The sequence below is a fragment of the Dromiciops gliroides genome, chromosome 2 (genome assembly GCF_019393635.1).
Source record: "Dromiciops gliroides isolate mDroGli1 chromosome 2, mDroGli1.pri, whole genome shotgun sequence".
In the NCBI taxonomy this organism is placed as follows: Eukaryota; Metazoa; Chordata; class Mammalia; order Microbiotheria; family Microbiotheriidae; genus Dromiciops; species Dromiciops gliroides.
In genome coordinates, this window is record NC_057862.1 from 262,517,847 (window position 1) to 262,530,264 (window position 12,418).

Consider the following 12,418-nt stretch of genomic DNA (forward strand, 5'->3'; position numbering starts at 1 on the left):
ATAGTTCTGTGTACGTATATTTCCTCCCCCGTCCAGACTTCTGCCAAATGGTTTAGTATTTTAGGAGGGTTGAAAGTTGCCTACAAGCAGTTGTTGCTACTGACCTCTCTCAATCCCCCTTCTCTGCTCAAGAAAATAAAAACTTAGTTCATTACCCATGAGTTAAAGGACTAATTCACCTAAATATCCATCTAGTGAATAGAAAGGGATTACTTTGACCATAATAAGTTCTGTATGCAGTTATTTCCTAAACTCTCCAAAGTATCATGAGGGTGAGATAAATTTCTTAGGTTAAATGTCTTATCTCAGATTCCAGAGTTGTACTTTATTGGGGAAAACTATGTAAAAAGCAGTAAAATCTAGTGTAAATGGGCTAATTTGTATTTTAGGATTTGGTTCTGAAAATTGTAATCCACTGAATATGAGCATAGAAGCAGAACTTATTATTGAACGATTGAAAGAACAGCATCATAAGGACATGAAATGTTTAACGCTGGAACTTACGGATAAAGTAAGTAGTTACTATCAAACTTCAAAAGCATGTTCCTCTTCTAAAAGGGAAGGCGCTTTTTGCTGTTCAACCAAATCTAGTATCTTTGAACTTTGACAGGTCTTTATCTGTGAATTTCCCCAAAATTCTTTTCATAAAGTCTTCTGGGTCTGCTAGATGGCCCAGTGGATAAAACGCTAGGCTTGGAGTCAGGAAAACCTGAGTTCAAATACATCTGCAGACACTTACAAGCTTTGTAACCCTGGTCTGGTTAGAACTCACTTAAACTTTGTCTGCCTAAGTTTCTTCAACTGTAAAATGGGGAAAATAATTGTACCTACTTCACAGAGTTGTGAAGATCAAATTAGATGATATTTGAAAGGCCCCTAGCACAGTGTCAGGAACATAGTAGTCGCTTAATTATTTCCTTCCACTGTCTTCAACTGATGAAGAGCTTGTCTTATTTTCCCTAAACCTAACTCCCAAAAGTTAGTTCTTGATTCTATCAGACATTTATGAAATGATTTCCAACTGAGGTTTTTGGTTTCTTAATATCCAGACCCACCTCTTAATTACATTAAAAGAAATAGACAAAAAAGTCAACAAAATAGGAATCACTTATGTCATGTAACTGGCAGTCTGTAAATTGCAGATAAATTTCCAGTCTCTGAAGAGAATTTCTATGCCAGAAAAATTATAGATCCCAATAAAAAAGATTGCATTAGGACAGAAGGATGCTTTTCAAAGATTAAAGGAAGGCATTCATTTCAAAGTTCAGAATGAATGAGTCCTTACAGAGTTTTTCATGGTCCAATAGAGTTAACTTCGGCAGTTCTACAAAATGGAACAAAAAAAACCCCTCCTAAACTGACAGGCACCTCAGTATTTACCTGTATTGCTTTGTGACAGTAAAATTATGACTTCCTAGGAAATAGGGACCATCATGGTCAACAGAGTTGTGCCCTGGCATCTTGATATGTGTCCTGGCAAATAGGTGGTGCAGTGGATAGAATGCCAGTCCTAGAGTCAAGTAGATTCATATCCTTGAATTCAAATCTGGCCTCAGATACTTACTAGCCATGTGACCCTAGGAAAGTCACTTAAGTCTTTTTGCCTCAATTTCCTCATCTGTAAAATGAGCTGGAGAAGGAAATGGCAAACCACTCCAATATCTTTGCCAAGAAAACCTTAAATGAACTCACTCAGACATGACTGAAAATGACAACAAAATCTTGATATGACAAATAGTAGGTTAATTTTCTGCCTTGTACTTAACTACCTATACTTCTGAAATCTTACAACTTATTATTTTAATTTTTATTTATGCAATTTAAAATGCAGTTTTCATGAAGATACACCAAATTAAAGAATAAGCTTCTTTAAGACAATCACTTAAACACAGTGCAGCATATTAAAGAAGAAAGAGGACAAAGTTAAGGAAACAGTGTTTCTACATCACTTTTTAGTCTGCTTGACATTTTCTATGCATATACATACACACACACAGACACATATCCAATGTACATCTTTAACAGGGTGACTAAAAATACAAAATGAAATTTTAGTTTGATTTAGGTAGACTAATTTGCTCTATTTAGAAGCAAAATGAGTTAATTGAGTTCACACTTACATGTGTTATTTTGATTATATATTTTCAATTGTAGGAGAGCTATGCCTTGAAAAAAACTGGGCCAAGTCCAGATAAATTGACATCAGGTAGGAGGAGCAAGTAAAAATCTTATGAAAAAATTAAAAACATTCCTTACACAGAAACTACCTCAGGGTCTAGATGACATCCAATGTATCTGTTATGGTGACATAGTAGGATCATCTAGAGGACAGCTGACTTTGGTGGATAATTTTCCTGAGATTCCATTGTGTATCTGCTCATATAGTGAAAATCTTGGGTTCTCTGCAGGAAAAGTCTTGAAATAAATAATGATCATCATTTCATTCCTTTATTTGGTTTTGGAATTAAATGACTTCTTGTATTATCTCTGCTATAGATGATCCATTATGAAAAGCAGCTAGATGAAACTAAGGCCAACTGTGAAAAAGAGCAAGAAAATGTGAAACAAAAGTACAAAAATGAAATATATACCTTGGAAAAACAAATAAGCACCCTTAAAAGTGAAATTGCAGAACTACAGAAGCAGACTATTGTTTTGAAGAAGGAACAACAACAAACAGACTGTAGGTATATGAAGGAGAAAAATGAATTAGAAGTGAAGTTTAATGAAGAAAAGGCTCATCTCCAGGAGAAATTGAAGCTGGAACATGAAGTGGCTCTCAAGAATAGACTACAACAGGTTGAGGAAAACTTTAACAGAGAGAGAGAGGGTCTCATTCAAAATGGTACCTGGGCTGAAGAGAAGATGAGAGACTTAGTTAAAGCAAAGGAAGAAGAGAAATGTAAACTAGAAGAATTTTACCAGGAACAGCTAAAAAGCCTAATGGAAAAACACACTCTTGAGAAAGAAGAGCTACAAAGGAAACTGCTAGAAAAGCACCAAGACAAACTCCAAGAGGAAAGGTAAGAAACCAAAGGTAAATGGAGTAAGAGTTAAATAAGTTGAATGAGACTGTCTCTACATGACACCAAAATACTCAATCAGTTCAGTAAACTCAGTAACAGTTTGGTAGTATACTGGACATTTTTGATTTTTAAAGACTAATTTTGGCATTGTGTAGACACAGTCCTAGTTTTAAATTATTAAGACTGTTAATGTAAGTGAAAATGAGGTTTTTTTCCCCTTTGGTTAGGCTTGGTGGCATATGATACCAAACGCATGATATAGCTCATTTAGATATTTGAGGTCAAGACTAACACAATTTTGGCCTGTTATTTCAAAGGTCACTTTCCATTCAGAAATATGCTCATAATTGTTCTATAAGGCTCAATGTCAGTTTAGTGCAAAGGAAGTTCTCTCAGTGGCTTGATTTCCCATTGCAGTTTCAGATGTATAAGTAGAAATGCAGTCATACTGGATTATTTAGAGTAAGTTGACATGTAAAATAATATTTGGATTCTATGCTTGATCTTATGATATTTCATAAAATAAAACAACTAAACTAGTTCCTGAATATTTGAGGATAATCTGGTTAATATTCTGAAATCCATTAAAAATTGATCACATTTAAGGTTGACAGATTATATATACTGCCTAACCAAAATGGGAGTTATGTTAATGTGCATTTGTATATTTGAAGTTAAATGTCATTTGAAGTCTCAAATTCAAAATGTAAACTTCTTATCCCCATGGCATTCTATTCAGAATTGTATCTTCATGGGGAGAAAGTCGTTTTTTCTATAGAAAAAATAGTTTAGAAAACCTTTTGTGAGGTGAATGTGTCTTTTTGACAGTTTTTTTTATTCAAACTCAACTTCTTTTACTTTTTTCCACATTAAAATTGGTTAATTATTTTTAGGAAGTATACAAAACCAAATATTTTCTTCACAGTATCTTTTATATAGGGATAAAGGTGGGGTTGGGGGAAAATGTTTCTATTTGTTTTTTGAGTTGGCAGCAGTTTCAGTAATGCTGTCTGTTAACCACATTTAGGAATAAAATGGAAATTGAGTATAATAGAAGAAACTCTCAGATAGAAGCCCATTTTCTGAGTGAGTGCCAAAAAGTCACAAGCAAATATGAAGATTCCCTAAGAAACCTGAAAGATTCCTATCAGCAAGAGCTGAAGGACCTGATGGAACAGCAATATGAGGAAAAATCTAAATGGGAATTTGAAAAGGATGAACTCATCCAGGAGTATGTTGAAGCACAAGAACAACTTAAAGAGACATTGAAATATGAAAAAGCAAACTTTCTTGCTCTGACAAGAGAGCAAGAGATATTAGAGAATAAATACAAAGAACATTTAATCAGCTTAGTAGCTGAGAAACAGCAGCTTCAAAAAGACCTAGAGGAGCTAAGGAATGTGTCTGAAAACCAACAAAACCAATTGTCCAAGCAAATATCTGAGCTCAAAAATAGTCATGAAAAAGAATTTAAAGATAGAGAGCATTTCATGTCGCAGTTAGATGATATAGGGAAGCTAGATAGGCAGAAACTTGAAGAGGAAGAGATTAAGTGTGAATATCAAAAGGAAGACATGGCTTCTCAATTTCTGACAATGGAGGACTTCAACAAAGAAACTTGTGAGAAAGTAGACAGGGAGAAAGTTGAGCTAAGTTTAGAAATCTCCAGACTTCAAAATAAAATAAAGGAATTGCAACATGGAATGCTTAGCAAGCCTCAAAGTAGCTGTCAAGGAGTAGCAAGTGAAAATACAGACATGCCTAGTGAGATGTCTCTTCTTCAGCAAGGTACACAACTTTTGGAAGAAAATGGTGATATTCTTATAAATCTGCAACGGGCCCATGAGAGGGCAGTGAAGGAAAATGTCAAAATGGCTGCTGAAATCATCAGGTTACATAAGAGGCTACAAAAATTAGATCCAGAGGCAGTGACATTTGTTTCTTTAGAGGAATCAAATGATGACTTATTCAGAACTTCAGTGGAACAAACAGAGACATTTTCATCACAGAACAGAATAAAACAAGTAGAAGGCATTATTACCCATATTCTATGTGAATCACCAGACAGTGTTCAAGAAGTGGAAAGGATAGAAAGAAGTTCTTTTCAGACAATGGAAACTAAAATGCAGGAATCTTTAGGCTCATTAGAGAGTTTTTCTGAATTTGAGAATAATGAAATAACAAGTACTGAGAGTTTGGACCTGAAGAATAAGTTTCTTCATCTTCAGGATAGATCGAAGGTCTTGCACACACAGTGCGATCAAATTCCTGAAAATAAGCAGGATTTAATTTTTGATGATTCGATTCTAAAAAAGAAAGTAAAAGTACTGGAGAATAATCCCGAGGCTATTGCCAAGTACAGATTGTTATATGAAGAGGCCAGTAGGGAAAATTATTGTCTTCAGGAAGAACTCAAAATAATGGAAGCACAATATGATAAAGAAATGGAAAATAACAGAGATCTCAATTCAGAAGTTTTCAGGTTACAGACTGAGCTGAAGAAAGTTGAGACAGTAACTGAAGCATTCCTCAGGATTAAACAGTGCTATGATGAAGTTAAAATAGAAAACAAAGACTTGAAAACTCTAGTTTTGAGACTTGAGGAAAAGATTGAGAAACTGCAGGAAAGATCAGTGGAACAGTGTGACTGTTTGTCATTAAGTGAACTTGGTTTAGAGACCCAAGAACTAAAAGCTGAAAAAAATTTACTAGAACAAAATAAAAGGCTGGGACAATGGGGTAAAAAATTTATGAATGTGAAGTCTGTTTTAGAAGAATGTAATCAAGAAAACCTGACCTGTGGACTGGAAGACACTTGGCTCCTGGAAAAAACAAAGGTAGATGAAGAATTCTGGTTTCAGGGAAAGAGCAACCCTGAAGAAAAGTCAACTGGACAAACCCAGCTTAAAAAACTTGAGGAAAATACTGTATTCTCAGATCTTCAAGAAAAATACCACCATAATGACACAAGAATAGCAGAATTAGAATTGGAGAAAAACAAGTTACAGGAGCTGACCAGGCAACTAAGAGAGAAAGTAACTAATTTAGTTAAACAAAAACATGTACCTTCTCATGGAGAAAAAGAGGAGGAGCTGAAGTCAATGATGTATGACTTACAAAGCACATGCAGTGAGATGCAGCACAAAGTTGAACTGCTGAGGTAATGTATGCCTATAATTTTTTTTTTATGGAATCTGGCTATAACTCTCCTAACTTTTGCTGCTTTTTGTGCTTAGAGAAACTAATCTGTTAATCTTTGAGAAGCCAGAGTGGCATTGTTGATCCTATCTATTTCTGCATTAACAAATAGAATAACCTTTCTTAGAAGAAAATCTCTTGATTCCAGTTCGTCTTTAGCAAATTATTTTAATATGAGATGTAAAAATTTATAACTTTTGTTTTTGCTGTTTAATTATCTGCATCTGAACAGGCATGAAATTGTACTAAAACAATTTGACTTTAAAGAATTTTTGCAGAGCATGTTGTAGTTGTTGTAGTTGTTTCATTTAATGAAACATGTTTTAGAATAGCCTTTGTGTATAATTATCATAAATAAGACTTCTAAACACTAATCTAGGATATATTATATTCTTATTTTTAGCTTTTGTGATCATTTTGATCTCTTTTAAAGTAAACATTAGGAAATATTCTTTTTTTTTCCCAAGAAATTTTAACCTTATTGGGGGTGGGGAAGGGACTATTAATATCTAGAAATACATATTCCTAAGTATTTATGAGAGAATAAATACAAATGTAAACCTGAATTGAACCATTACCCATTAAGATTATATGGAATAAATTTTCATGGTGACTTTTATAGCAAATGGTTTTCCTTAATATTGTTTTTTTGGGGTTGTTGCCTTAAATGAATCATAGTCCAATTCTGAATATAAAGTTTCTTTTTCCCTTTCCTTGCTATTATATTATTAGATGTTCTCATTCTCATCTTTTTCATTTCCGCCCCCCCCCTCTTTCTCTCTTTTTCCCCCTCTCCCTTCTTTTCCTCCCTCCCCCCACTGAATTAACCTTGGGATTTTGACAAGATAGTTTTACATTTTTTGTGATGGGTCATCTTCTATATCACTCTAGTCTACAATTAAACACAGGTTGCTTACATACTTTGCAGAGAAGAGAGGTTGAGACACAAAAGTCAAGCCCAAAGGGTCACATTAGTCAATGGCAAAACTAGGTTTAATTTCCATTTCTAGCCCTATGTTTCAGTTTTTCTTAGCCCACTTTTTCCTGTTTTTCCATAGTGCTGTTGGTTCCTGATAAAGCCAATATGATAGCAACCTACTGACAAGTAAAAGTAATGCAAATTCGTCTTTTAAATGGCTTGAGGGCATTTGCCTTTTTGGTAGTCTCTAAAAATGTTTTCTAAAAATGCCAGATGATTACCTTATTTTAATTCTATTTTTATCTCTGCACTTTAGACAGGAGTCTGAAAAGTTTCAAGAAGAAAACTCTATTTTAAGGAAGGAAATTACCACTTTAAATGAAGAAGGTAGCATTTCTTACCTAAAATTAAGGGAATTAAGAGGATCTCAAGAAGAAATATGGTAAGAATATAAGTATTTTTTGTACACTCATACTTACCCAGACTTTTAAGGAATCATTACAAGAACTAAAACTTACTGTAATTTGCAAAGATCAAATTGAAGTTGTCTTTTCAATGTTACTTTAGGAAAAAAATAGAGACTGTAAGACAGGAGAAAACTGCTGTACAGAAGATGGTCGAAAGCTTTAAAAAGCAGGTAAATGGATTTTGAATATTCTCCAATTTCAATTTTTCTTGACTTAAAAGATTTCTCTTTCTCTTAGAAATGATCACATTTAGGTTGCCCCATACTAGTTTTCTTTGGATTTATCTGTGACACTTGAATTCAAAATCAGAGGACAGACTAATATGGGCTCTAGTATAGATATCCTATGTTGTCCTCTGTCTTCTTCAGTCCATAAAAGATACTGAATAGTTAATGAACATTTAAGAATGATGAAAACTTGACACTGAAAGGCCCAAATATGTAAAAGAGAATACCTTGTTACTTCAAGTTATACAACTTTGTCTAAAAGCAGATTATTAGAGAAGACAGAGCCCAATAAACACAGACTACAAAATCAATTACACACCATTATCCAGAATAAGATTTAATGAAAGGGAATATATATCATAATATATATGTAATATATATTGCGATTCTCATAATACCTAGTTGTAATAGAAAAGACTTTTGAGAAACTCTGTATAGAGGGTTGGTGGGGTGAACAGAAGAAAGATCCAAGTTATTATGTCTACTCTTAAGGAGAAATGGATGAAATAGCTTCAAACAATTTAATTTCCATTTTAACTAGGTTTCAGAATTAAAAGCCAAAAATCAGCACTTAGATTTGGAAAATGCAGAACTTATCCAAAAGAACACCCAAAATGAAGCAGACCTTCAGTATCTTCATCAACATTTAGCACAAATCCTATGCCAGAAAGAAAAAGAGAAAGGAAACTGTACGTTGGAAGAGTGGGGAAAAGAAAGTTCAAAGCTAAAAGAGGAATTAGACAACTGCAAAGCAAAGGTATGATTTGTGGTAACTATAAGTTTTTTTAATTGCAGTTCATTCTTGAAGATGTCATAAGGCAAACAGTTTGTCCTGTGCTTGAAGGAACTTTCAGTGTTTTCCTATAAATGGTTTTGTTTTTTTTTTTTAGTGAGGCAATTGGGGTTAAGTGACTTGCCCAGGGTCACACAGCTAGTAAGTGTGTGTTAAGTGTCTGAGGCCGGATTTGAACTCAGGTACTCCTGACTCCAGGGCTGGTGCTTTATCCACTGTGTCACTTAGCTGCCCTGCAGTGTTTTCATATAAATGATGAAAGGTACACTATTCAAAGATGATTCAAGAACCTGGATGTGGGAGAATGTTTGGGAACACCATAGGAAGCTGGAATCCATCAGCATTATTATATACTTATTACTGAGTACCTTTTATGTACTATGTGTTGTGATAAGTCCCAGGGATACAAATATTAAATTTGTATTCTGAAACTTTACCTTAAAGAGCTTACATTCTAATGGGGGTATTTGACTTGTTCACACCTGTTGTTGTTTGTCCTTCATTCAGGAATAGGACCATGACATTGGGAAGTGATATCATGACTTGAGAATTGAATTTAGGTGAGGGAACGCTATGCAAAGTCACCAGCCTCACTCTCTCCTTCAGAGCCATCTGGGTCCAGTGGTAAGATATGCAGGATGACTGGAGATGGTCCCGGATATTTGAGGCAATTGGGGTTAAGTGACTTGCTCAGGGTCACACAGCTGGATTTGAATTCCCATCCTCCTGACTCCAGGGCCAGTGCTCTATCCACTGAGCCACCTAGCACCTAAGTAAATAGAGAATAAGGTTCTTTTCCCTCATTTTGGAAGAGTACAAAAATAACATCACTATGTTCGGGTCAACATACAGTATGTTAAACTGTGGATGATTAGACAAATATGTACTCAGAAGGCTCTACTGCAGGTCAGGCACAAATAATCCTTGTGAACATTTGGGGTGGAATCTCTAAATTAAACATCTCACATTTCTTTTGAGCTACTTCATTCTGCTTTGCTCATAGAGCACAACACCTTCTCTGATGTGATCATGCCATTTTGGGAGGTCCTGTGCCAGTATCTCCCATGTTTCATAACTAATTCCAAAATTTTTCAGAGAGAACTTAAAAGTGTCCTTGTATCACTTTTTCTGACCTCCATGTGAATGCTTGCCTTGTGTGAGTTTTCTATAAAATAGTCTTTTAGGCAAACATACATTTGGCATTCAAGCAATGTGGCCAGCCCTTCTGAGTTGTATTCTCTACAGTAGAGTTTGAATGCTTAGCAGTGCAGCTCGAGAAATAATTTAACATCAGTGTGGTAGCTGACTTTGATGCCATTTTTGTCCTCACTGAAGGTGTCTGACAACATTGTTAAAAACATCATACTAAAAAGCATGGGAGCAAGCATAGTCTTGCTCCATTCCATTGGTAACTGGGAAAGCACAAGAGCATTGTTGATTATCCATTCCTCATGCAAGCATGCCATCATGAAACTGATGTACAATACTGATGAACTTCTCTAGGCAACCATATTTTGCTGTGATTTTCCACAAGCCCTCATGAATGACCATATCAAAGGCCAACTTGGTCAGATCAACAAATGTATCCAGACCTCTGTTCTGCCCCAGCATTTCTCTTGGAATTGATGGGCAGCAAATAGCATACTGATTGTTTCTCAGCCTTTCCTGAAACCACACTTGCTCTTGGATAGATGACCATCTTCCAGGTGAGGGATCATCCTATTAAGGAGGACTGTAGTAAGAATCTTGCCAGCATGACTAAGAGACTAAGCAATGATCTCCCTGGCATTGTCACAAGACATTCTATTTCCTTTTCCTTTTACAGATGGATAATGGAGTCATTCTTGAACTCCTGGGGAATAATGTCCTCTTGTTATATAACTGAGAAAATTTCAGTTAGCCTTTGTATGGGCCCCTGCCTTGTAAATCTCAGCTGGAATAGAATCAATACCAGGTGCTTTGCCACGTTAGAGGAACCTAATGTCATTCAAAACCTCTTCACTTGGAAATTCAGCTAGGGAGGGATTGACTTCAACCTGAGGTATACAATCAATGGCTTCAGCATCGATTGATAATGGTCTGTTAAGAACACTATGAAACTATTCAGCCCATCTCTCCAGGAGCATGTCCTTATCACTAATCAATGTGACTCTATTGACACCATGGGCATTTGACCCATAAATATCTTTTAGGGCATAAATATCTATAGTGCTTTAGAATGTTATTATCAGTGTAAAACTGAATCTCACCTGTTTTCTTACTGAATCAAGAATCCTACATCTCTCTAGGCTTCACTTTCACTTTATTTTTTTTTTTGCAGGGCAATGGGGGTTAAGTGACTTGCCCAGGGTCACACAGCTAGTATGTGTCAAGTATCTGAGGCCAGATTTGAACTCAGGTACTCCTGAATCCAGGGCTGGTGCTTTATCCACTGCGCCATCTAGCTGCCCCTTTCACTTTACTTTTGATGAAGTTAAATGCTGCCTTCTTAGAGATAGATGAACTATTTTCCTGGTAAATTCTGTAGAGTTCTCATTTTTTCATTTAGCAGTTTCAATGAATTGGATTTAAGTGAGGCAGAGTTGCACAGTGCCATCAACCTCACTCCCTCTTCCTGAGTTATCAAAGTCCAGTGGCAGGACAAAAGTCAAGATGACCTATGATGGCCTGGGATGTAGTGGATGACCTTGGTGTCTTTCATGCCTAAACAAATTCTTTTTTTTTTTCCTAAGAAAATTCTAAGTGCTTCAAAATGCCTGCTTAAGCCACCTTTATGGCTGTTAAAACAAATTGTTTTCATCTGCCCTTTTCACTGGAAAAGTCTTTACATTCTTGGGATAGACATTCTCCTATCTCCTTGATGGATTTGAAGCCTGTCAGTTACTCCCAATCTGGGAGTACTAGACTCATACTAGAGGTATTAGTCCTCCTGAACACCATACACACCCAAGAATAATAGTCAGTACCACATATATGCAAATATATTGAGTAAAAAATTAACAAATATTAATATGGATGTTACAGTTGAAGAAACAGTTAAGATAGTGAAATGAGAAGTAGCACTTTTTGCCTTAGCTCCTCCATAACATTCAAAACAACATAGAAAGTACAACAAACCAAATTCTGATCAGGAAAACCAAGAAAAAAGTCCCAGCAAGTAATTTTTTCCAGGCAAGGGAAGCTTAGGAAGATAGAGATGTCTATAGACATTGGAGTGGGGGCTGGCCAGGAATGCAGCAGTAATCTCATGGCAGCAGGAGTTGGCTGTTGTAGTGGCAGCAGCATCATGGAGGAGCCCAGCACCCATATATAGTACTAGGATCTAAAAACTTTGGCAGAAAGAGATTGCATAGAACTTCTTTGCAAGGACTGAAAGTATTATCCAGGTACAGGCCACAGTTTGAGGCCAGAGAGGAGCAGGAAGAGTCACAAGGGATCTAGTTAAGGAGCATGGAACATATTCCAGAAACAAGTTCCAGCTATGTATCTCAAAGCCCAAGAACAAAGTGGAGAATGAGTTCTAACCTATAGTGCAAACAAGGACAGAGAAAAAACCTCTTCTAAGATCATACCACTTTGAAAGCAAAGAAAATTCACAAGCCCCCCAGATAGAGTTTTGAAAGCAACAGAAAGACATAAAAGACACAAGTCAGGCCAGACAGAGGAGAGCAAAGCTTGATATTAACATAAAGTCTAAAATGAAGAAGCAGACTCTACAAATAAATGAGCAAACAAAAAAGTTATCATAAGAAGTTACTGTGGCAACAGGGAAGCTCAAGGCATAAACA

The 12,418-nt window shown here is 35.9% G+C and overlaps 1 protein-coding gene across 1 annotated transcript in view; it reads left to right on the forward strand.

Annotated features, from left to right (window-relative positions):
• Positions 1-12,418, forward strand: part of NIN (ninein) — a 165,046-nt gene that overhangs the window by 102,588 nt on the left and 50,040 nt on the right. The window contains 6 exon segments of the mRNA XM_043989230.1: positions 390-511; positions 2,497-3,023; positions 4,054-6,186; positions 7,460-7,585; positions 7,711-7,780; positions 8,379-8,594. Of these exon segments, the coding sequence (XP_043845165.1) occupies positions 390-511; positions 2,497-3,023; positions 4,054-6,186; positions 7,460-7,585; positions 7,711-7,780; positions 8,379-8,594 (3,194 nt within the window).